Source organism: Giraffa tippelskirchi, chromosome 6 (assembly GCF_054371585.1).
Source record: "Giraffa tippelskirchi isolate mGirTip1 chromosome 6, T2T-mGirTip1v1.2.pri, whole genome shotgun sequence".
In the NCBI taxonomy this organism is placed as follows: Eukaryota; Metazoa; Chordata; class Mammalia; order Artiodactyla; family Giraffidae; genus Giraffa; species Giraffa tippelskirchi.
The window spans coordinates 163610997-163638695 of NC_137280.1; the positions used below are offsets into that span (position 1 = coordinate 163610997).

Below are 27699 nucleotides of genomic sequence, written 5' to 3' on the forward strand. Positions count from 1 at the left end.
TGTTTATTTTCTATTAGCATGGTTAAACAAATCTTGCATATATATAGCATACACCACTTACTTTCATTAAAAGCATATTCAAATCCTTCCAGTGTATCAGGAAAATCAAGAGGTGGTTCATCTTTTTTCATTAGTTCATCCAAATCTATCCTAGATAGTAAATCTAGAAAAGAAATGACATGAAATTTACTTATATTCATTTTCATAATTAATAACAAAGATTGCATCTTACATTATTTTAACTTTTTTTTTCTTTTTCTATTAGGTTACTTTTTATGTGTTGCCTTAACTGATAAGATTCTTATTAATTTTTTAAGTTTCCAAAGTGCTATATTGTGATGAGGTACAGTATCAATATAACATCAGTTCAGTTCAGTTCAGTTCAGTCGCTCAGTCGTGTCCGACTCTTTGCGACCCCATGAATCGCAGCACGCCAGGCCTCCCTGTCCATCACCAACTCCCGGAGTCTACCCAAACCCATGTCCATCGAGTTGTTGATGCCATCCAACCATCTCATCCTCTGTTGTCCCCTTCTCCTCCTGCCCCTAATCCTTCCCAGCATTATGGTCTTTTCCAATGAGTCAACTCTTCGCATGAGGTGGCCAAAGTATTGGAGTTTCAGCTTCAACATCAGTCCTTCCAATGAACACCCAGGATTGATCTCTTTTAGGATGGATTGATTGGATCTCCTTGCAGTCCAAGGGACTCTCAAGAGTCTTCTCCAACAATATAACATAAGTACTTTCAAAACTAATTCTCCAAACAATCACAACTCAGATCCTATGTACCACAATGGTAAATTATGAACTTCTTTCCCTTCAGAATATACAGCTACTAATTTGTACGTTAATAACCTCCTTCTATCATTTTTAAAATTTTCAGATATTAATATAACTTTTAAAGATCACCAAATCTTACTAGTGCTATAAATAAGGGAACTTAAACATCTAAATAATGGTAATACAGCATCAGTCAGTCAGTTCAGTCACTCAGTTGTGTCTGACTTTTTGTGACCCCATGGACCGCAGCACGCCAGGCTTCCCTGTTCATCACCAACTCCCGGAGCTTACTCAAACTCATGTCCATCAAGTCAGTGATGCCATCCAACCATCTCATTCTCTGTCGTCCCCTTCTCCTCCCACCTTCAATCTTTCCCAGCATCAGGGTCTTTTCCAGTGAATTAGTTCTTGGCATCAGGTGGCCAAAATATTGGAATTAGCTATGGCATCAGTCCTTCCAATGATTATTCAGGACTGATTTCCTTTAGAATTCACTGGTTTGATCTCCTTGCAGTCCAAGCGACTCTCAAGAGTCCTCTTCAACACCACAGTTCAAAAGCATCAATTCTTCGGCACTCAGCTTTATTTATAGTCCAACTCTCATATCCACACATGACTACTGGAAAAACCACAGCTTTGACTAGACGGACCTTTGTTGGCAAAGTAATGTCTTTGCTTTTTAATATGCTGTCTAGGTTGGTCATAGCTTTTCTTCCAAGGAGCAAGCGTCTTTTAATTTCATGGCTGCAGTCACCATCTGCAGTGATTTTGGACCCCAAATAAAGTATCTCACTGTTCCCATCATTCTACTTTTAGAGGGGAAATAACAATAGTAAAAATAAAACATGCTAACTGGAGAAAACAGGCTGACACAAAACAGTTTCTATTCTTAACATCATTTGATTATACATAATAAAAAACTGTCAACAATATTTTGTAAATAAGCATTTTATTTCTGAATCATTTTAGATACAGATAAGCTGAAAGACAGTACAGATAGTGTCTATACCCAGTTTTCCTTATTGTTAACATTCTACCTTACCATGCTGCATTTGTTACAATGAAGAAACCAACGTTGGTACATTACTACTAACTAAGCCCAGATATTATTCATCAGTTTTTCGATTCATTTCCATTTTCTGTTCCAGGATGCCGTCCAGGACACTACATTGCGAACAGTCATCCTGGCTCCTCAGTCTCATCTTTTTATTTTGTGAGCATTTTATTTCCTGTTACTACACAGTGTTGAAGCCTTATCTTGCATTTTCCCTGCCCCAGCCTCAAATCAGTCTGTCAACAGTATTTAACGATTTCTTATAGGTTATTATGGGATGAGGCAAAAATTCTCACTATATGTCATTTTTGCATCATATGGAAACTAGGAACAAATAAAATATAAACTTCAAATTTATTTACCTCCCAAAAGATTTTCTTTTTTAAGTTTAGATTTTGAGATTTTTTTCTCATTTAAACTCAAGTTCCTGAAGAAAGAAAAAACTCCTAGGACACATAGTATAGCAAATCAACAACTCCCACCCCCAATCCTGGCCTTTGATTTAAACAAAAGAATCTCAGAAGTAACACTTTATTTCTGTCTCTCACTTACAGATATATAATAAATCCATCTGTACAGCTCATAAAATTATGCCAGAGGAAAAATCATTTTGTCTACCTCCAGTGTCTAGTCTCTCTCTGTAAGACAAAAAGATAAGATACCAAAAAACTTGTAAAAAAAAAAAAAAGTCATTGTTTAAAACTCTTCAAACTACTGCACCGGATAAACCTCAACTTACACAAAAATATACCATCTTCAACATACAAACAAGTTTATTAAAAAAAAAAGATTTGCAAATTATCTAGTAAAATTAAAAATGTCACAAAGTATGCATACTGGGGCAAATGGGTACGTGCTGACAAATTTCTGATTCATTAGTAAGGTTCTGACCAATGTGTAAATTTTTGCAAAATTGATTAAAATATTTTTTATCAAAAATTGGCTTGAAGATTCTCACTTTTCTCCTTCCATTGAATTGAATTCCTTTACTTCACAGTCATCTTCCACAGTTCAAAACTTAGAATCCTCTTAATCAGATACACACAAAACCATCCAAAATATAAGCAGCTGTATTATGTCTAATATTCATTTTCTATCAGTCCAGATCATAAAATGCCATCTAACATCTATATATCATTTTAAAGATTTCACATCCTATACCTCATTTGACCATCACAGCCCTATAAAGCAGTAGCACATGTTATCTTCACTGTCTTTGAGACAAGGAAATAAGCCCTGAGATGTAAAATGGTTTGCCCAAAATTATACCTTAATAGTACTGTGGGATTAAAAAAATAAACTTATTCTCCAATATCTAAGTCAGTACTCTTTCAAAATCTCTATACTTTTATTCTATGTCCTATATAAGCTTTAATATAGTCTAACCCCTCTCTTCACTACCTTACAAAAAGAATAAACTCTTCTGAATACAGAAATATGCTTTTGCTTTGACCAAAAAGTTCCTTTGAATGATAAAATGAATAACTAAACTAAACTATGCATCCTCAAACTTCTCTGTCAGTTAGAGAACCAGATGTAGGTATTTTTTAATTTCATTGGCACTGGGTGTGTGCGCTTAGTTCCCAGTCGTGTCCAACTCTTTGCGACCCCATGGACTGTCGTCTGCCAGGCTCCTCTGTCCATGGGATTCTCCAGGCAAGAATACTGGGGTGGGTTGCCGTGATCTTCTCCAGGGGCTCTGCCTAACCCAAGGATGGAACCCAGGTCTCCCGCACTGCAGGTGGATTCTTTACCATCTGAGCCACCAGGGAAGCCCAAGAATACTGGAGTGGGTAGCCTATTCCTTCTCCAGGGGATCTTCCCGACCCAAGAATCAAACCGGGATCTCCTGCACTGCAGGTAGATTCTTTACCAGCTGAGCTACCAGGGAAGCCGACTGAGTAGATTCAGAAAGAAACTGTCAGAAATTATTTTTCTGCTTTGTAAAAGGAAGACAAAGCTATATAACTGCATTTCACAGAGATTGGGTTCCAAAGGCAGTAGATTAGGCAAAAATCAAGTATAATAGAACATTTCCATCCAAAATCCCATCAATCTCCTATAAAATGCAGTACAACTGAATCCTTCTAACCTAAATATACATCAGATGTAACCACCGTTTTTTCTGAAACACATCTCTGGTTATTAAAGTGATTTAGCAACTAGAATTCTAAACTTCAATTAAACACATGAAGTAACTGGATAAAAATACCATTTTATACCCCAAAGAACTGAAGACAAAGATTCATATATTTGTACACCCCTATTCACTTCAGTATTATTCACAACAGCCAAAAGGCAAAAGTAACCAAAGTTTCCATAGACAAATGAATAGTGTGATGGTTAATTTTATGTGTCAACCTGACTGGGTGCCCAGATATTTGGTTGAATATTATTCTGAGCGGGTTTACGAAGGTATTTCTGGATGAGATTAACATTTGAAACCGCAGACTGAGCCAAGCAGGTTGCCCCCCACCTCCAATACAGATGAGCTCATCCAATCCACGAAAGGCCTGAGTAGAACAAAAATGGTGAACAAGACAGAATTCCCACTCTCTGTATGACTGTCTTCAAGCTAGGACATCAATCTTCTCCTGCCTTCACAGCACAGGCTTAGGATTTTGTAAAAAAGCCTTACTATCCACTGTAGGTAACTAGTCTCCTTTTGAGAAATACCTCTTGGCCTGCTACTGGGCCTGAGTGGAGATTGAACACTTAACCACAGGCTACCAGCTTACTGTGAGACCTTAGCAGGCCATCATGAACTAGGTGGTAACTGACACACCAAGCATTAAAGTTGGGTGTGTACAATAGCACTCCATCATCAAATAGGAAGTGGTGTGTATGTAGTTAGGACAGAGCAGGCCCTGAAGACAAAAATAAGTAACATGGAGGAGTAGCCCAAATGCCTATGGTCTCCACTCCTGCGACACCACCTTCTATTCATCAGCACACACCTAAAGCCTCATCAGCTGGCAGAAGAAGAAAAAACGCGAGTCTGGATCAACGATGGTTCTGCCTGATACTCAGTCACCACCTAAAAGTGGACAGGGGAAGCATCAGAGGCCCCTTTGGGGACATCCCTAAATAACAGTGGCGAAGAGAAATCTTCCCAGTGGGCAGAACTGAGAGCAGGGCACCTGGCTGTTCCATTTCTCTGGAAAGAGATACAACCAGATGAGTGCCCATAAAATGATTCATGGGCATGTGGTCAACCGTTTGGCTGGATGGTCAGGGACTTGGAAGGAACACAATCAGAACATTGGTGACAAGGAAACGTGGAAAAGAGGTACGTGGACAGACCTCTCTGAATGAGCAACAGAATGTGAAAATATTAGCGGCCCAAGTGAATGCTCACTAAAAGGTAAGCTCAACAGAGGAATATTTTAAAAATCAAGTGCGCAGGATCATTCTTTCTGTGGACACCAGTCGGCCTTACCCTGGTCAAATTTGTCATCACCCAATGAACTCAAGAACAAAGTGGCCATTGTGGCAGGGTTGGAGGTCATGCATGGGCATAGAAATATGAACCTGCACCCACCAAAGCCAACCTGGCTACCGTCATAGCTGGATGTCCAATTTTCCAGCAGCAGAGACCAACACTCAGTCCTCAACATGGCACCATGTCCTGGGGGTGATCAGCCAAGTAATTGGAGGCAGGTTAATTACACTGGATCAATTCCATCATGAAAGAGGCAGAATTTTGTTCTTACTGGATTAGATACTTTCTCTGGATACAGATTGGCCTTCCCTGCACTCAAGGCTTCTGACACATCTAACTATCTGTGGACTTGCAGGATTCTTTATCCATCATCATGGTATTCCACACAGCATTGTTTCTGATCAAGAAACTCACATCACAGCAAAAGAAGTGTGGCAATGGGCCCATGCTCATGGAACTCACTTGTCTTACCGTGTCCTCACCATCTTGAAGCAGCTAATTTGACAGAATGGTGGACTGCCTTCTGAAGATTCAGTTACAGGGCCAGTTGGATGGCAGAATCTTGCAGGGTTGGACCAAGATTCTCTAGAAGGCGGTATACACTCAGAACTAGTGTTGAACATATAGTGCTATTTCTCCCAGACCCAGAACTCATAGGTCCAGAAATCAAGGGGTGAAAATGGGAGCACCACCACTCACTATTACCTAGTGAATAAGGAAGGGATGTCCCTTCTAATGACTCTTACTTAACATAGCATTGGAAGTCTTAGCCAGGGCAAAAAAGCAAGACGGGAAATGAAGAAATAAAACTGCCCAATTAGCAAATAACACGATGATCTACATAGAAAACTCCAATTTGCCTACCAATAAAACCTCTGAAAAAAATAAGCAACCTCCAAAAAGTCAAAGAATATATCAGCACACAAAATTTGACTGTATTTCCATAAATGATCAGTAAATGTGTGACAACTGAAATTAAAAACACAATACCACTTATACTCACTCTAAAAATTATAATACAAATCTAATAATATATGTATAAGACTTAATTATATGATGAAAATTGCAAAGTGTCGATGAAGGAAATCTAAGATCTAAATAAATGACAGATACTCCATGTTCATGGATTGGAAACGTCAATTCTAGTAAAGATATGAATTCTCCTCATGTTCGTCTATAGGTTTAAATGCAATCTCTATTAAAATGCAAGTAAACTATTTACTGTATAACGTCACGCTGCTTCTTTAACTTATATGCAGGGTACATCATGAGATATGTTGGAGTGGATGAAGCACAAGATGGAATCAAGATTGCCGGGAGAAATATCAATAACCTCAGATATGCAGATGATACCACATTTATGGCAGAGGGCCAAGAAGAACTAAAGAGCCTCTTGATGAAAGTGAAAGAGGAGAGTGGTAAAGTTGGCTTAAAACTCAGCATTCAGAAAACTAAGATCGTGGCATCTGGTCCCATCATTTCATGGCAAACAGACGGGGAAACAATGAAAACAGTGACAGACTTTATTTGGGGGGGCTCCAAAATCACTGCAGATGGTGACTGCAGCCATGAAATTAAAAGGAACTTGGTCCTTGGAAAAAAAGTTATGACCAACCTAGACAGCATATTAAAAAGCAGAGACATTACCTTTGCCAACAAAGGTCCGTCTAGTCAAGGCTATAGTTTCTCCAGTGGTCACGTATGGAGGTGAGAGTTGGACTATAAAGAAAGCTGAGTGCCGAAGAATTGATGCTTTTGAACTGTGGTGTTGGAGAAGACTCTTGAGATTCCCTTGGACTGCAAGGAGATCCAACCAGTCCATCCTAAAGGAGATCAGTTCTGGGTGTTCATTGGAAGGACTGATGTTGAAGCTGAAACTCCAATACTTTGGCTACCTGATGTGAAGGACTGACTCATTTGAAAAGACCCTGATGCTGAGAAAGATTGAGGGCAGGAGGAGAAGGGGACGATAGAGGATGAGAGGGTTGGGCGGCATCACCGACTTGATGGACATGGGTTTGAGCAAGCTCTTGGAGTTGGTGATGGACAGGGAAGCCTGGTGTGCTGCAGTCCATGGGGTCACAAAGAGTTGGACACGACTGAGCAATTGAACTGAAATTATTTTTTTACAGTTATAGACAATTTTAAAATTTATATGGAAAGGCAAAAGACCTAGAAAAGCCAAATAATAAGAATGAACTGGGGAGAATCATTCTAGCCAAACTTAAGACTTACTATTTAAGTTCAGTGATCAAGAGTATGTATTGGAGAAGAGATAGACACAGATACATGGAACAAAATAAGAGAACCTCAAAAGATGAAGAAGTAATTCAATAGTGAAAAGATAGTTTTTTCTTTTTTTCACAAATAGTGCTGGTGCAATTGGGACATCAATAGGCAAAAAATACAAACCTTGACCTAAGGCTCATCTCTTAAATAAAAATTAACTCAAAACACATCATTAGTTTAAATGTAAAATCTAAAACTATAAAACTCTTAGAGGAAACATAAGAAAAGATCTTCATAAAGCAGGGCTAAGCAAAGAGTACTTAGACCTAATACCAAAAGCATAGTTCATAAAAGAAAAAAACTGATAATTAGGACTGTTTGAGGAATAAATTTTATTCATTCTGTCAATTTGCTCTAAGATACACTTTATTTAACATTTGCCATTTTATCTTCTAATATTTTTAGTTTGACTACTTCATTAATCATTATAAGCTCATGTGCTAAGCATTTATATTCCTATTGTACCAATGAAGAAAAAGATTCAGAGAAGATAAGCAATTTGTTTCATGGTAAGTGGGAAAACCTCAGTTTGAATTCAGAAAGTTCTATATTTATAACCTTCTTATTATATTTAGACTCTACCCATATGCTTTTAACCTCTAAAATCCAGAAAACCAATCTGATTTCTTATATACTGCTTGTGGAAGTTTAAATTGGAACCACAACTTGAGAGATCAGATTTTCATATTATCAGGTAAGGTTGAAGGTAGACAAAAGCTTTCCAAGTGGAAACCCAGCAAGTCTATTTAGATGAAAAAACAATGAAAACCCCATGGACTACAGCCTGCCAGGATCCTCTGTCCATGGAATTCTCCAGGCAAGAACGCTGGAGTGAGCTGCCATTTCCTTCTCCAGGGGATCTTCCCAGCCCAAGGATCGAACCCTCATCTCATGCATCTCCTGCACTGGCAGGCAGAATCTTTACCACTGCACCATCTAGGAAGTCCATTATTGATTATTGATGTCCTTGATATACACTGGATAACAGTTCTTTGTCAGATATACCAATTGCAAATGTTTGTTCCCATCTAGAGCATATCTCTCCTTTTTCTTAAAACAGTACATGTGTGTGGTCAGTTGCTATGTGAATTCCTTTCTTCCTATTCTATAACTGAAGTTTTCCAATATGACTTTCATTTCCGTCAATTCACTGAAACAGCTCTTTGTGAAGGCCATCAATAACCTCCACACTGTTAAATATAAAAGTAAACTCTCAGTCCTCATCTAGCCTGGTTTATGCGTGTGCTTAGTCACTCAGTCGTGTCCGACTCTTTGCAACCCCAGGGACTGTAGCCCACCAGGCTCCTCTGTCCATGGGGATTCTCCAGGGAAGAATATTGGAGTTGGTTGTCATGCCTTCCTCCAGGGGATCTCCCCAACCCAGGGATTGAACACAGGTCTCCCACATTGCAGGCAGATTCTTTACTGTCTGAACAACCAGTGAAGCCTGGTTTATAATCATGATTAAATCAATTAAACCCATTTTCTTCAGTAGGTATTTGGGATCTTTCTCTCACTCCTAGCCTGCAGCCTATCTTATTAGAAATCATTTTAAGTGTCTATTGCTAGGCCTTCCTCACTTTCCTGACTGTAAGATTGAGATGACCCACACTTCAGTCTTCAGACTTTTTCTCTTTCTGCTTACACTGCAATCTCTGATGATATCAATTAGGACCATAACTTTAAATATTAGCTCTATGCTAATGATTCCCAAAGCTTTAATCTCCAACCCAAACACTTTCCCAAACTCCACACTCAAACTTCTCCAGCCTGATATTTAAGTGGGATCTCAGTTTACTATTTAATATGTCTAAAACCTGCTTTCCTCACACTTTTCTATTCCCAAAGAAAGTCTAAAGCAGATTCCTTCTTACAGAGAGCTTCTCATAAAATATTCTTAGTGCAATGCCACAAAGACAGAATACAGGATTAGACAGAACATTACTCTAACCCAGTATGACATTTCAAACAACAAAAATATGGTAAGGGCACTAGGCTTGATTCAAGAGATCTCTGGTATTAGTTTTACCATTAAATACATGACCTTGAATAAGAAAGGCATTAAGAATTCTTACAGCTGTAAAATCACATGACTTTGTGATTTACTTACTGAGTACATACTATATCTCAGACATTGAGTTGGTCACTGTGATGGATATAAATAATTACAGATTACAGATATTCTTATTTTAGAACTGAAATGAATGTAAGGTCACCTAAATATTCCTGTACCTTCATTAGGCACAATGAAAATATCCTGAAAAAGCAAATTAAGCATGTACCTTTGAGTGCTGTTGTCTTTTCTTTTTCATCTGGACCTCCCTGCTGGATTTGTGCCATGCTTATCCAAATTGGCAACAAAATTAAAGAGCTCAAGGAAATAGACATCAATCTTCAGAAGACAGTCTAGAATGAATGAAAGCAATAAATTAAGCTCTACTCAGTCCTGCCTACTCCATGAGAAGGTCCTAGATCCTCCCAGTTGGGATTAATCTCTCTGCCCTGATTTCCCACTGCACTCTGTTGATGCCTATACCACAGCTCCTATCATAGCCTTGCATTACCGTTATTTACGTATTTGTCTGGGTCAGCTAACAGATTACAAGCCCCGGGGTAAAGGTATCAACTGTTTGTCATCTTGATGTCTCCCATATCACCAAACACAATATCTTATATACACATATGCCTAATGCTGCTGAACTGAATTTAGCTAAATTGATTATTTAGGTATAGTCACCAAATATCTAATTAAAAAAAAAAAAAAAACTTCCAGGTAGTTTCAAAACCTGAAACTTCTTGTAAAGTAAACTGCAAGCATATGTCATGTACCAGGTCAGAATATTTTCTTTCTGGGACATGCAGACAGGCAGAAGGAGAAACATACATATACTACCCATTAGTATATAATTCAAAATGCAAATTTAAGGGGAAAAAACAGCCCTAAAAAAAAAAAAAACTATGTCAGATTCAATGTCTGGAAGTCATAGTCTATAAATGGCACCCCAGTAAATAATCATAGTATAAAGTTAAAATTTATTAAAATCTAATTCTGCTCTGCTTTGGCCAAAGGGAAGGCATTTCAACTACAGTCAGTTTCTCCCAGGGTGCCCACAAACAGGGGGAAAAAACACTATTTTAAAATTTAACAGAAAAAAAATGGAACACATACAATGGGAAAAAATTAAAGTAATACAGCCAATCCATAACTGTTAATGAGATTACATAAAAGCTAAGGTAAGTAAGACAATATTCCTCTGATTGATTTACTTACCTACCCAAAAGGTAAACTTCAGTTTCTACTCAAGAGGTATACTGTACGATTATGTTTAAAACCTCAGGCATTTGTATAATTAACAGAGTAGAGCAGAAGATACTTAAAAATAATAATGCTTAAAATAATAGTTTTAAACTAAGAATGTTCCCAGGGTCATAAATCACTCCTGCCCTTTTCTCAGCTCTGACTGTGGATGGGGAAATAGAAGAGGAAGGTCTCTCTGGCTCTACCACGAGCTAGCCATGTGCTCCTGGCAAATTATCTAACTTCTCCATGCCTCGTCTTCCACACACGTACAATGGAAATCATAACCACGCTTCCCTCGTGTTGTTACAGTGAGGTTTAATGCGAAACACTTAGTACAGTGCCTGATGGGTAATTAAGAGTTCAACATACCTTGTTTTTTTTTTTTTAATACTATAAATGTATCCTAGCTTCCCCACTTAATAACAGCTCTGTGGCTAGGGACAAGCCACTTAATATTCAAAAATCTTCAGATTCCTCATTTGTAAAATGTAGATCATATTGTAGTGGTTGAGAATTAATATTACAGAAGGTGTATTTAGCTTACTGTTGCTATTACTAGTGGTATTTTATTGCTTCTCCGGAATGTGAGGTTTCCTAACCTAGGAATAACTAGAATGTGAGACTGTGACTGGGAAAGCACTGTCACTTAGCATGGAGGTAGATGCTATTTTTCTTCTGTGAATAGGTAACTCAAAACTCTGTAGATTATACATAGATGAAATATGCTTATATTCCTTCAAGAACCAGTTTTGTCTACATGATGAGCCATGTGCAAGGCACTAGGGTGCAATGGAGAGTTAAACATGGTCACGGCCTGGGTGGGGCTTATACTCTAGTGACCAGATCAAACTGCCAAACTGCCACAAACAAAAGATATAAGACTCAGACTGACCACTACAACACGTAAGAAAAAGCAATATTTGTAAGGGCTATAGGGCTACGTTCAGAAATTGGTGTCATCTGTCAAGTCCCGCAAGTTTGGGTACAAGTGTCCCCAGCAACTCCTTATTATCCACCAGCCTGCAGCAGAAGTTAAATAGAAATGCTCACAATGAGACTTTCCATACAGCGCTCCTTGCTAACAATTCCAAGACCAAATTAACTATTCCCAGGAGACTTCTTGCACTTTTTCACTCTATCCTTCTGTCAATGCAGTATTCTTGTAAATATGAACTTTTGGGTTATTTTTCACTGGCGTCAAATGCTCTGATTTCTAAACAGAACAACTTATATGGTTATTTCATTGTGACCGCTTCACTGAAGAGAAAGTATAAAATATTTTTGATGTCAGACTCATTTTCAAAATTCACATTTTAAAATTATGGGGATCTCATGTACAACGTGGTAACTACAGTTATCAATACTGTGTTGTATACTTGAAAGTTGCTAAGAGGGTAGGTCTTAAAAATAGATAGGTAACTATGTCAGGTGAGAGATGTATCAACTAATCTTATTACAGTAATAATTTCTCAAAAGATACATAAATCAAATCATCACATTATATGCCTTAAATGTACATAATGTGATGTCACTTATATTTCAATAAAACTTGGAAAAAAAAGCTGTAACTGCTCTTCAATGTTTAATAACAAGTTCCCCCTTCAGACTTTGATCTCCATGAGGACAGGTATGTTGTCTGTCCCTAAAACAAGGTTGGATACATTTGGAGCCCAACGGATATTTGTCAAATTCCCAAATCAATGAGTAAGAGATAGAGGAGCAAAAATAAATTTCACATTTTAAAGAATTGTTTTCAAGACTTCCAAGATCAAATATCAATTAATAATCATTATGCTTCTTTTACACAAGACAATCCAAAGATACACACTGCAATTCAATGAAGTAACAATATTTAAGTTCAGAGACGACTAATCACTATCTTTTACCCTAAACCTTATAGCAGCAGATGCGAAGCAGGTAAGTATGAAGCAAATTGCCTACTGCTTTCTTATTCACTGTTAGATTTTTACCTTCTCAAGTTATTTTCCTTGGCAGTGGCACAGCTGGTGAAACTAAATCAGGAACATTATAAATTCTCAATTTAGTTTTCCTAATAAAAATTCAGAGTTATAACCTGCATGACCACAGATAAACACTACTGCAAATGCAGCCAGCAAGCTGTTTTGATACATTTGATATATATATCTATATATATATATTAATACATGCACTTGACATAGTTTATTTAGTATTATCTGATGGAGGTTAGGTTATAGGGAATAAATTGGTAGAAGGTTTTTACTGATGTGAATTGGGACACAGTTGACATGTTGTATACTTCATGATAACCACTGCTGTCTAAATACGGTTTCCTAGAAATGGTTACAGTATAAACTAGATTCAAAACATCTCGGTTTGCAATTTCATTCTGTGAACTACACAAAGCAATTATCATATCTTCTTGCCTTCTATGATTCCAACAGAGAATCCAGTATGTATAAATAAAACTACAGATAACTTGTCATGTGTAATCTTTATCCAGTCAGCATTTCAAAACATGAAACAGTAGAATATTTATTTGCCTTGTTTGCTCAAAATATGGCACGGACACTTATAAAAAGTACACAAAGACACACAGAAGCCTTAGTTTCCTACATTTGTTTGCTTTTAGTCAGGTATTAGGTAGGACCTAGAAAGAGATTATTTTAGGCCTTTAACAGAAGGCCTTTCTACTTCATTCTCAATGTAATGATGAAAGTGCAAAATATATCACAGGACAAGTAAAACTGGGTTAAGTCCCTGGGATCCCTGGAGCTGGTTTGGTTCCGAAGAATCAATGCCAAGTCAGGCTCTAGAAATTCAGTTCAAGAGAGCCTGTGTGTGTGTGCTTAGTACCTCAGTGTTGTCCGACTCTTATGACCCCATGGACTGTAGCCCGCCAGGCTCCTCTGTCCATGGGATTCTCCAGGCAAGAATACTGGAGTGGGTTGCCATGCCCTCCTCCAGGGGATCTTCCCAACCCGGGGTTTGAACCCATATCAGGTGGATTCTTTACTGTCTGAGTCACAAGGGAAGTCCCAAGAGAGCCTACTTGCAATCAAAACATAGTAACTTAATCAGTACCAGAGATTTAAGAGGAACTAAAACATCCATCTAAATTATAGTTAAAGTATGCATGTTACTCAGAAGTCGCTCATCAGCAAAGGTTAGTTGGTAACAGTCCTGGACAGTTTGTAGTTCTGAGGCAATTGTGTGAAACATCTGTGTTTTGGAGAGTGTGTGAGTGTGGCTGTGTGGTGCGCGTGTTCAGACACACGAGCACTGGGGAAGAGGCAGTGGTCACGCGGCGGCAGCAGACATGGAAGACACGGCCCAGGGGAACACGGGCTCCCAGGGCACCGAGGACGGTGGCTGCTATAGGGAGTGCCATCTGTATGTGGGTCAGAGCTCAGCCCCGAGTAGGAACACCTTGTTCCAATCCAAGCACAGCTAAAGGAACTCCTTAGTTCCTGAAGCAATGTGATGTAGGTTTGGGATGACAAATTCAGATTTTTTAACCTCAATTCCACCACCTAGTGGCTGAGTGACCTTGAGAAAGTCACAACTTCTCTAACTTAAGTAATGGGAATAGCAAAGAAAATAAGAGCACTTCCCTTTACAGGGTGTTTCCCTTTGTGGCTCAGATGGTAAAGAATCCATCTGCACCGCAGGAGACATGGGTTCAATCCCTGGGTCAGGAAGAACCCCAGGAGAAGGGCATGGTGACCCACTCCAGTATTCTTGCCTGGGAAATTCCATGGACAGAGGAGTCTGGCGGGCTATAGTCCATGGGGTCACAAAGAGTTGGACACAATTGAGTGACTAACACTTTTACTTTCCTTTTACAGGATGATTATGAAGATTACATGAAAAAATATAGACAAACACATTTTATAAACTATAAATTCCTTAAAAAATATTAGTAATTCACGTAACATCGGAAATAATTTGATTTCAATTACTATGTGCTCAAACTCCAAAAAGGCTATCCTTAGCAATTCAGCTTACAGGAATAAGAAAGCCCCCAATAAATACTTCTTGATTTGACTTGGCTTTCCAAGGTACATTGAAAATAATCATAATGGAATTTAAATTAATTTGTGTATATCCTTGTCCAATCTTACTAAAATATATGTCTAGAAAAGTTCAAGTATGTGAGTTCTATCTTCATTCAAATCAAAGTCGTGTCCAAAGAAGAGCACTATTTTAACTATCTCCTAAATGCACATGTTACTCACAGAGTCACCAGATCCTTTCACATCCAGTTTCTTATTGGGTACAACTTACTAGCTACAACTGGCTGGTAAACTCAAACTACTCAACTTCAACTAGGAAAATGATTCCAGTTTCTTCATCCTACAGAAAGTTTTCACTCTTGTGGACTAATTTATATGATCAGAGAGTATTACAATTTAGAGTTTGGGTTAGTTGGAGGAAATTAATTACATATATAAAAGCTATCCACCAAAATTGTCTCATTCTATTTGGTTTGCTATTCAGAATTAAGATTGATAAAAATTACTCTCCATCACAATGGGATATTCCTGAGACATTAAAAAGAATGAAATATTGCCATCTGCAGCAGCATAGATGGACCCACAGAATATTATACTTAGTGAAGCAAGTTCAATAGAGAGAGACAAATATTATATGGTATCACTTACATGTGAAATCTAAAAAAATCTGTTTTCTAAAAACTAATAAATAGGTTGGAGGAGCTGGGGTGGGGGATAGAATGAAGTGACTGCTAGTGGGTACCTAGTTTCTTTTTGAGGTGATGATTCCTATAGTCTGAAAGAGATGATGCCGGCGTTGGAGCGGTATTCCTCGCTGTGTATTAAGTGGCCCTCTCTCCCCTATCTCTTTCTTTACAGCTACGATGCCAAAGGTCAAGGCACAGTCTCAAAGAGGAAGAGCCCTGACCATCTCAGTCATGCTTCCTCTTTCCTTCCACGAAAAAAAGATTGTTAAGTGGACTTCAGGCAGACTCACTTAAAGAACTTCTCTCTTCAAATGTCCCTGTCATCCCTTCCACCATAGCCAGGCTGGCATCCATGTAGGCCTGCTCTATCTAGACACCAGGGGCAAATAGTATTTCCCAGGTATCAATGTGAACACTTACATACAAAGTTCTGTAAATCACAGTGCTCTAGTCTAGCTTTAGTTCTGTGCATTGGGACTCTCTGTCAATCATCATTTGCCTCCCTGGCCTGTCCCTATCCCTTACATACATCTTCCAGTGAGACTCTGGTGGGAAGCACTGACTCACTTTGGTCATGATTTAATTCATTCCTTGGCCACATACCACCTAATAGGATTCAGATTTTACTCAATAGGGACTGAAATTTGGTAATAATTGCTTTATTGTGGTTATTATTATTTTGATTATTATTGCAACTGATCTCATACACAATAGTAACTTACTTCAAAGTTAGAAAAGTAACACCTGCTATAGCTAAAAAAAAAAAAAAGAAGGAAAAACTTGAGTACATAATCATGCAATTTAGTCTTAAGCCTGGCAAGATATACTAATAACACCCGCAACAAAGGTTAATGGAAAAGTTAAGCTTTGGGGGAGACCACAATTGTACTGCAAATAGGCATTTAAGTACCACTCATATCCAATGTCCACTGACAGTGCACTCTTTATTGTTTATATTTAAGGGGAAAGTATGTGTGAAACTTGACTTTACCCAAATGTGGTAACAACTACAAATGTTATCACCTAGGTGCCTTCAGAATGAATAATTTTTTTCTCAGCTTCTAGACCTTCCCAGTTCTTTATGAAGTGACATTACTTTCTAGAATTTCATGTTTGTACCATATTTCAAAAATGACTGCATCCTGGGACCAACAAATGATGAACTCAGAAAGATTTGGGAAGGCTCTCTATTCCTGAGATACTACAAATATCTGATCTTAAATAAAGAGAATTAGAAATGTGAAACTTCAAATCACCTTTTCAAACTACCATATTAGTTACAGTGGTTACTTACTTTATTCAGAAAACAATAAAAACAATTCATAACTTGACTAAATTAACAAAGGAGTTGAGATAGCAAAACTCTCTTATTCCAAAAACAAATAAGAACCCTCCTGGCTTCTACAAAACATTTTTTCCTTCAAAAACAACCGTCACTTAGCCAGACTATTAATTACAGGAATTTAAACCTGTGGTGCTAAAGTTGTCAGCACAAGAACAGTGTGGAATGTTAAGCCATTTATATCATTAGACCTATTTTTAAACACAGTATGCCAGACAGCTTTCACTACTATTGTCTACATAAGCACAAAGTGGTAGAGACCCTTCCTATGATCATGAGAGTCAAGAATTTTACAACTACATTTTCCTTCCAACATAATAGCTAAGTTTCCTGAAGGACCCTCCTGTTGAGAACAAACTCAAGACATACATTACAAAACATTACAGTATCTACAAATGTTACTCACTAAATTAACATAGAGGAAAAAAAATCATAATAAATTCAAAATCTGCAGAAAAGTATTTGATAAAATTCAATACTCATTTTTGGAAAAGAAGTCACAGTGAAGAGGGAATTCATAGGATCTGGACTCCATCTTAGGCATGTTTATGCTGATCATGCTTGGCTACCTCTCTAATGGACTCTAAACTCTGTGCTTAATGCCTATGGAAATGACAATAAAAGGATAAGACCCCCACCGGACAGGGGAACCTTGAAGATCATATCCAGGTTACTCATTGCCTAAGAGAAAACATACACTAATCACCCCTGTCTCTGGACAGGCCATAAATTTTTCTGTACCTATCGGAGTGTAACCTCAGGCTTACTGATTATTGGCCAATTGTTTAACTGTTTGAACACATAACACATAAATGATGAGATTATTGTGATTGTATTTACCCTTCCTTTGTTTATATAAGTCTCAAGGAATTTGGGGTGGTGAGTTCGGACACGTACACATGGGGTATAAAAGATTTTCACAAATGCTGGTCGGGGTCCCTGGCTAAGAGAAGACTCTGCCTTGGGCCCGCCGGTGTAATAAACTGCACTCCACTACCTGCATTGTCATTCTGAGTGAGTTTGTTTCCCAAAATGCGTGGCTACAACAACAGCAAACCAGGAATAAAAAGGAATGTCCTTAATGTGATAGAGAGGTTCAAAAAAATTACAGTAAAATTACTCTCCATGGTAAATTACTAAAAACATTCTCTTTAAAGTTAGTTACCAAGAATGTCCAACATTACCAGTTTGCTTTCATCACTTCTAGTCAAACTTTTCTGAAGTTTCTAGCCAGTGTAAGGAAACATAAAAAAATAAATTAAAATACATAAGGATTAAAAATAGGAAAACAAAGTTACCATTATTTGCACATAATACAATTATCTTTTAGATAACAACAAACAACAAAATCAAGAAAAAAGATCTTCAAAAATAAAAAAAATATATGAAGAATCTCTACATTATCAGGGATAAAAAGAGAATTTGGCAAGATGACTAGAACAATTTATATTTTGAAGTAAAGTATATTTATAAATACCAGCAACAATCACTTATAAAGTATGGTTGCTTTTTTAAAGACATTTTTGAGAGCAAAAAATAAATTACATAGTAAGAATACATCTAACAAAAGGTATGTCAAAACTATGTGCAGAAAATGATAAAATCTTACTAACAGACAATAAAGAAGACTGAAATACATGAAGAAGCATACCATATTCATGTACAGAAGGACTCAATACTGTGAAGGTATCAAAGAAGATGACAGGAAGACTTGTGTTACCAGGTCACAGTAATTCAGGCAATGTATCATTAGTACTAGAAGAGACAAGTTGACCAGCAGGATAGAACTCCAGAGCAGAGCTACATAACAAATCACATGACACAGATGACCCTGACATACCATTAAGCAAAGGATGAACCTTTCAATCATTGGAACTGGTCAGCTACGTTGTAAAAAATGAAACTGGATATCCATTTCAAAGATAGATATCAATTTTGAATGGATTAAGGGTATAAATACAAAAAGCAAAACTTTAAACTTTTTAAGGGAAAATATGGGAGACTACTGTTTTGATCCTGGGGCAGGAAATACAATTTTTTTTAAAACAGAGACTGAGTTTGTTTTTTATTGATTTATTTTATTTTGGCTGCACTGATCAGCACATGGGATCTTAGTTCCCCAACCAGGGATCGAACCCGTGCTCCCCGCAGATGATGCGCAGAGTCTTAACCAATGAACTGCCAGATAAGTCCCAAGAAACACAACTTTATTAATAGATATTTACAAAAAAGATAGTATTTTACACTCACTAAACTAGAAAATATTACAAAGTGACAATGTGCTGTGCTTAGTTGCTCAGTCATGCCCAACTCTTTGTGACTCCATGGACTGTAGCCCACCAGGCTCCTCTGTCCATGGGGATTCTCCAGATAAGAATACTAGAGTGGGTTGCCATGCCCTCCTCCAGGGGATCTTCCCAACTCTGGGATACCCAAAGTTAAAAAAAGAATTGGGTATAATGGAGACTTTTATTCACAGTGCTGACCAAAATATATCTTAATACAACCACTTTTTAAAAAATTGGCATAAGATATCCAGGTTAAACATTCTGATCATCTTCAGCTCAGTAATCACACATCTTATTCCACTACTTGTTTTTGTACATGTGTAACAGAAGACAGGTATAAAAATGTTCAAGAAATGTTCATATCATCAAAAAAGCTAGTTTATTCATTATCTGTAGATATAAAACAAAATACCTCAAAATGCAGCTGCCAAACAACAAACATTCATAATCTACCGTGATTTCTATGGGTCAGAAATTTGGAAGCAGCTCATTTGGGAGGTTCTGGCTCAGATTCATGAGGTTGCAGTCAAGATAAATTGACAAGTCTATAACCATCTGAAGGTCTGACTGAGGCTAGAGGTAACTCACACACACAGATGGATTACTGGTCCTGGGTTGATGCTAGATGCCTCAGTATCTCCTCACATGAACTTCTTCCCAGGACTGTTTGAATACCACCAAGCCATGATTTCTGGTTTTCTTCAGAGAGAGAGAACCAGTGGTTCTCCTTGAACCACTTTCAAGGAGAAAGTTGCAAAATTCTCACCGTCACTTCCTCAATAGTCTACCGGCACAGAGGACAACTCTGTTCAATGTAGGAAAGGTCTACACAAAGGTATAAATATCAAGAAACAAGGATCACTGGGGGCCATCTTAGAAACTGGTTACCACGACTGGAAAAGACTGATCTCCAATTAAAGCAAGGCAGATACACTGCAGTTTATTAACAGAATGAACAGTATAAAGCAGTGAAAGTGAATGAGCCTCAACCACACTAAAAATCACAGGCGAATGTTCCAAAAATTACTGTTGTTGTCGCTAAGTCGTGTCCAGTGGTTTGAGACCCCATGGACTATAGCACACCAGGCTTTTCTGTCCTCCACTATCTCTCAGAATTCGCTCAAATTCATGTTCAATGAGTCAGTGATGCTATTAATAGCTAACCATCTCATCCTCTGCTGCCCTCTTCTCCTCTTGCCTTCAATCTTTCTCAGCATCAGGGTCTCTTTCAATGATAGTTGGCTCTTCACATCAGGTGGCCAAAGTATTGGAGCTTCAGGTTTAGCAACAATCCTTCCAATGAATATTCAGGGTTGATTTCCTTTAAGATTAACTGGTTTGATCTCCTTGCAGTCCAAAACACTCACAAGAGTCTTCTCTAAAACAGTACTGACTAAACAACCAAAAATCTGAAAACTTATAATACCATTTATATAGAATTCAAAAACAAACTTAACTAAAACAATTTATAGGTATCACAATTCTGGTGATAAAACTTAGGAAAAATAAAGAGAAAACCACAAAATTCAGAATATGGATTACCACTGGGAAGGTGGTAGAATGAAATGAGAAGAAACACATGAGTCAATGTAAACTGTTGATAGTATATGCAGACTATACACTACAAACACTATATACAACTTAGGCTTGTGTTTTTTATCAACAATATATTTTTAAATAAATGATAAAGAAAACACTGAAAGAAAAGTAATAACTAATTTTAGTAGTACTGCCTTCAATAAGTTGTTCTTTGGGGGTATTTTTCTTAAGCAAAAGTTAGAAGTCCACTCCTATCTAGCCAGAAATTTGGGGGTTCTACTTGGTGAGTAAACCTAAGAAGCAGTTATAAGAGAAAGGATAATCGAGTATTGAGTAAATCTCAGAGCAGCTTTATATCAAAAAAACATCATAATACTAAAACCCAATTGATTTCTTGCCTGTTTTGAAATGGAATATTTTGAATAAAAATTGATTTTCTCAGAAGTATCTGCACCAGCATTTAAAAAGATATAACTGTAAATGTTTAAAGCCTGTATTAAAAATAATACCCCAAAACTTTATAATAAAGTATTTGAGAATACAACTATGCACATAAACTATTACTTATGGTTTTGGTCTTTCTTTGGTATTTGCCACTAGTAAATACAACAAGTAAAATCTGCCTTTGAAGATATCAGTTCAGTTCAGTCGCTCAGTCGTGTCTGACTCTTTGTGACCCCACGAACCGCAGCACGCCAGGCTTCCCTGTCCATCACCAACTCCCTGAGTCCACCCAAACCCATGTTCATCGACTCAATGATGCCATCCAGCCATCTCATCCTCTGTCGTCCCCTTTTCCTTCTGCCTTCAATCTTTCCCAGCATCAGGGTCTTTTCCAATGAGTCAGCTCTTCGCATCAGGTGGCCAAAGGATTGGAGTTTCAGCTTCAACATCAGTCCTTCCAATGAACACCCAGGATTGACCTCCTTTAGAAAGGACGGGTTGGATCTCCTTGCAGTCCAAGGGACTCTCAAGAGTCTTCTCTAACACCACAGTTCAAAAGCATCAATTCTTTGGCGCTCAGCTTTCTTCACAGTCCAACTCTCACCTCCATACATGAGCACTGGAAAAACCATAGCCTTGACTAGATGGACCTTTGTTGGCAAAGTAATGTCTCTGCTTTTTAATATGCTGTCTAGGTTGGCCATAACTTTCCTTCCAAGGAGTAAGTGTCTTTTAATTTCATGGCTGTAGTCACCATCTGCAGTGATTTTGGAGCCCAGAAAAATAAAGTCTGACACTTTTTCCACTGTTTCCCCATCTATTTGCCATGAAGTGATGGGGCCAGATGCCATGACCTTAGTTTTCTGAATGTTGAGCTTTAAGCCAACTTTTTCACTCCCCTCTTTCACTTTCATCAAGAGGCTCTTTAGTTCTTCTTCACTTTCTGCCATAAGGGTGGTGTCATCTGCATATCTCAGGTTATTGATATTTCTCCCAGCAATCTTGATTCCAGCTTGTGCTTCTTCCACCCCAGCATTTCTCATGATGTACTCTGCATATAAGTTAAATAAGCAGGGTGACAATATACAGCCTTGACATACTCCTTTTCCTATTTGGAACCAGTCTGTTGTTCCATGTCCAGTTCTAACTGTTGCTTCCTGATCTGCATACAGGTTTCTCAAGAGGCAGGTCAGGTGGTCTGGTATTGCCATCTCTTTCAGGATTTTCCATAGTTTATTGTGATCCACACAGTCAAAGGCTTTGGCATAGTTAATAAAGCAGAAATAGATGTTTTTCTGGTACTCTCTTGTTTTTTCGATTAAATTTTTTAAATGCTGGCACAGAGGCAGTTATAAGCAACTTGAAAATAAAAGATGAGGACTAAGATTTCCATCTAATCAAAGCTATGGTTTTTCCAGGAGTCATGTATGGATGTGAGAATTGGACTATAAAGAAAGCTGAGTGCTTAAGAATTGATGCTTTTGAACTGTGGTGTTGGAGAAGACTCTTGACAGTCCCTTGGACTCTCAACCAGTCCATCCTAAAGGAAATCAGTTCTGAGTATTCATTGGAAGGACTGATGCTGAAGCTGAAACTCTAATACTTTGGCCACCTCATGTGAAGAGTTGACTCATTGGAAAAGACCCTGATGCTAGGAAAGATTGAAGGCAGGAGGAAAAGGGGATGACAGAGGATGAGAAGGTTAGGTGGCATCATCGACGCGATGGTCATGAGTTTGGGTAAACTCCGGGAGTTGATGATGGACAAGGAGGCCTGACGTGCTGCAGGCCATGGGGTCGCAGGGAGTAAGACACGACTCAGCGACAGAACTGAATTGAAGATTTCATTTCAGAATGAAATTTCTGTCTGTCCCCTTGACTACCAAAAGACAGGTTCATCTAGTGACAAAACATTATTTTCCACAGAGGGATCATCTGCAAGTCTTTCAACATGACACAAAAATAGGCTTTAATTCTGAGAAAAAAATAATCCTAACTTTCCTTGCTTTTTTTTTTTTAATAAGGTAAAAAAGGAAAATGTTGTAACAGCAGCCACTGGAGGGAGGACTTGATGTTAGAATGAGAATAAAACAAGAATAAAGCATTTTATCTGGTGCTTTGTTTGAAAATAATATTTTGTTAAACTCATTTCTATTTGCTTAAATGACAAATGCTGAAAATACTGGTTTTTCTGCTTGAGAGTTAAACTTCTTTTCACTGAAAAACAGATGTTGATTCAACCATCCTTTATTGGTATACAAATTAGCAGGAAGAAAATTATAAAGCTGCCTGGACTAACAAAGAATTAGCACCAATGCTTAGCCTAAGTATATATTTAAAGGGCTATCCTTGATTTTAAATAAGCCTGCATTGTGTTCATTTGAAATATTATCCACAAATTTTAATATAAGACCTCAGGCACTACTTAAGCCTCAGGTAACCACAAGAAATCCAACAATTCATAAGTTGGCAGCACTTCTGTAAACTCGTGGCATTGCTCTTCATGTGGCTAATGGGTTTGGTTTTGCTGTTAATGAAAATATTCAAATATTTTAGTATTTGTTCACGCAAGCCTGTTTTAACACATACACATACACAAATACACACACATATCACAAGGATCCCAAAGTAAGCTGCAAGCTTCCAGGGATGACCCTTTAAAAACTACTAAGTCCAACAATATTATTTAAGAGAATTTTAAATTAAGATTCAAAACACAAAATCATAGAACTGGAAGGTTATGGAAGTGGACTCTTTCACAATTTCAGCCACTATTTCAATAATGGTCATATACTAAACAATAGACACCAGGCTTGGGTAAAATCCTGAAAAACTGCAAACCTAACTTCTCTTCCTTTTTTAAAAATTATTTCTTTCACAATCAATATTTTGGATTAGACTTCTTAAACTGAAGAATCCTACTGTGATTTAATCAATGAGCCAGCAAAATTGTCAGTTCTGAATAAGAACCATTCCGAAGAAAAAGCAAGAAAAGAAGTCTAAACTCTGAGGAGCATAGAAATTCTCCATCTGACAAGATATTTTATTGACTAGGGAACACGTAAATTAAGAAAACGGTTTCAAATAATAAATCAGCAACAACAAATATGAAAAGAGTATAATTCAGACACTTATGCTAAAACTTTATTTATATTTTCAATTTACATGGAAATTCAGTATTTCAGGACCTCTGCAGTACAGTTTTAATTTTTTAAATTTTATGAAATACTTGGTCCCTCATTTATATATTTAAAATTTTAGATCTAGCTAATATTCATATGTCTTTAAAAATGAGTAGAAAATAGTAATTGGAAAAAGCTCAATATATTCACTTGCCAACACTAAACCAAAAAACAAAAGTTTTGTAATTAAGGAATGTATAGGAAAAAACGACCTTACTCAAATGTTTTGCAGAAATTGAAAACAACTCTCAGGCAGTAATACATCTTAATAAGTAAGGTAACCAACGGCTCTGTAATTCTGTAAGTGAATATATGCATCATACTTCAAGGCTGAATTACCTAAAACAGGCATAAATGATCAAAGCTCTGAAAATTGTGCTGCAATTTCCTGTAGGGTCAACATTTAGAGAAAAACAAAAAGTAGTTGAGCTCTGAGAGAAATACATTTTATGATTATAGTCTAAGTCGCTCTAATGAAAATTATTTTCTTACTTTTATAGTAATCTTAATTAAATGTGTAACTCAATTTTGCTAAGTTTTTTTCCATTTTTTTCATAAGAAAATTTACTGCTTAATTAAAAAAAAATGAAGTTTAAACTTAAGACACAAAACATTTCCACTCTGAAACATTTCTCATTCACTAATTACTATTATGGAAATATTCTCCTCAAAGAGTGTGCTCCTTAAGTACATCAGGTATTTTAGCTCTTTGTATTTTATATTAGGGGCTTGCTATGTGACTCAGTGGTAAAGAATCCGCCTGCCAAAGCAGGAGATGCAGGTTTGATCCCCGGGTCAGGAAGATCCCCTGAAGGAAATGGCAACCCACTCAAGTATTCCTGCCTGGGAAATCCCATGGACAGAAGAGGCTTGGTGGGCTATAGTCCATGGGGTTGCAAAAGAGTCGGACACAACTTAAGTCACTAAACAACAATTTTATATTATGGTCAGTTGTATACAGGCCAATATTACCTCTCAGAAGATAGGGGCTTTCTTACTCATACTGACATCTCATATATTATGAGCTCATAAATGTTGACTTGAACAGGGCTTGTTTATAAAATGATCGAAGCCTACCAAAGCAAACAATATTCCCAAGGAATAAAGAGAAGAAAGAGAATTAATGCAAAAATGAGTCTCTGGAAACTCCTAAGTGGTCCAGTGGTTAGGACTCCGTGCTTTCACTGCTGAGGGCATGGGTTTGATCCTGGTTGGTGAACCAAGATTCCACAAGCTTGGCAGTATGGCCAAAAATTAAATAAGTAAGTCCTTACTTTATATTTGAAACTGTATACACAATTTTATTAAACAAGTAATACTAAATGACATTCTTTCAAATGAAAGCTATTAGCTAATCTAGATTAATTACTTAAATAAAAAATCTTGATACTACTATAGGATATAGTAGGATTTAGATGATATAGTCAAGGTCTTATTCAGAAAGAACTAATAAACAGTTGGAACAAAAGACATAGAAACATGAAGTTTACAGAATATATATATATATATTCAGATCTTCATCCAAATGGAAGCAATGCACACTAAAAATAATAGCCATAAGGAAAAACAGTATCACTTCATTATTAGTTTGGTCAGTGCCTAATACAATAGTTTAGGGATTTGGTAAAGCTGGGTTCAAATATGTGGCACAGATTTGAAGCATGGACAGAACTTTCTAACTTTTTCTAAGTGTCAAACTAATTTTAGGATTTCAGAATATTCTGAATTGCTAAGTAGACCAGTAAACATTAGGGCTGCATAAACATCTACATGGAAAATGTAAAGGATATATGATCTTTTAAAAGCCATACAGACCAAAAAAAGTATAAGACTGATCAAATGGGAAATTTCTCAATCAAGATGGCAACAACAGAAGAAAGAAAAGGCATTCTCCCTTAAATATCACTGTAATTTTCACCTTAAAGTCAATATGTAAACAATCCCAGCTGTTTTATTTACACAGATTATACACGTGACAGACATAGGCAAACTAGCTCATAAATGGGAAAGAGAAGAACCACAAGATTTCAAACCACATAAACAGTATATAAATTCTGACATTTTCAAAACTGAATTTCCATTCCAACCACTTGAAATGCAATGCCAGGTAAATAGAAGAGAGAAGAAAAATCATGGACTAAAATGCAGGGAGAAATGAGGCTGGTGTTACTTCCTCATTCCAAGCATTTCTCACTAAAAAGTAAGAAAGGTAAGTTTCAGGAGTGGAGAACCAAGTGCAAACAACTATAGTTCAGTCGCTCAGTCATGTCCGACTCTTTGCAACCACATAAACCGCAGCACGCCAGGCCTCCCTGTCCATCACCAACTCCCAGAGTCCACCCAAACCCACGTCCATTGAGTCAGTGATGCCATCCAACCATCTCATCCTCTATCATCCCCTTCTTCTCCTGCCCCCAATCTTTCCCAGCATCAGGGTCTTTTCCAATGAGTCAACTCTTTGCATCAGGTGGCCAAAGGATTGGATTTTCAGCTTCAACATCAGTCCTTCCAATGAACACCCAGGACTGATCTCCTTTAGGATGGACTTGGTTGGATCTCCTTGCAGTCCAAGGGACTCTTAAGAGTCTTCTCCAACATCACAGTTCAAAAGCATCAATTCTTCAGCACTCAGCTTTCTTTATAGTCCAACTCTCACATCCATACATGACCACTGGAAAAACCACTGACTTGACTAGACGGACCTTTGATGACAAAGTAATGTCTCTGCTTTTTAATATGCTGTCTAGGTTGGTCATAACTTTCCTTCCAAGGAGAAACGTCTCTTAATTTCATGGCTACAATCGCCATCTGCAGTGATTTTGGAGCCCAGAAAAATAAAGTCAGCCACTGTTTCCACTGTTTCCCCATCTATCTGCCATGAAGTGATGGGACCAGATGCCATGATCTTAAGTTTTCTGATTGTTGAGCCTTGAGCCAACTTTTTCACTCTCCTCTTTCACTTTCATCAAGAGGCTCTTTAATTCTTCTTCAGCAAACAACTACAAGTTAGACTAAAACCCTTGAGGTCTTCTCAGAAACCTGCCTTATATGTAGGGCAGATAGATTATTAGTGTTTTCCAAAGTTCACTGAACAATAACAAACAAAACAAATCAAATACCACATTATCTACCCTATCCACACCTTAATTCACCACTGAATTTTAATGCTCTATAGCTATTATGAATACCATGTGGGCAGTTACTTATCAAATCATATCTGGTGCCAAAAGAGGGGAACATAACCTAACCCCAAGTTTTGTAAGCCAGAAGAGTGTCTTCCCTGAGAGAAGACAAATTATCAGGCTAGAGAAGAGTTATGACTGCAAAAGCGATGAGTAATGAGTGCAAAATCAAAAATG

General features: G+C 37.5%; 1 protein-coding gene across 25 annotated transcripts in view; it reads right to left on the reverse strand.

The window, feature by feature from the left end:
• Nucleotides 1–27699, reverse strand: part of ARB2A (ARB2 cotranscriptional regulator A) — a 424113-nt gene that overhangs the window by 376586 nt on the left and 19828 nt on the right. For 11 of the 25 annotated variants that reach the window (XM_081498710.1, XM_081498733.1, XM_081498720.1 and 8 more), the window contains exon 2: nt 62–163. In XM_081498710.1, the coding sequence (XP_081354836.1) occupies nt 62–131 (70 nt within the window). In that variant the 5' untranslated portion in view covers nt 132–163. Of the gene's footprint in view, nt 1–61; nt 164–2385; nt 2472–9846; nt 9971–27699 lie in introns of all 25 variants that reach the window. The other 14 variants (XM_081498707.1, XM_081498706.1, XM_081498709.1 and 11 more) reach the window with 2 other exon arrangements.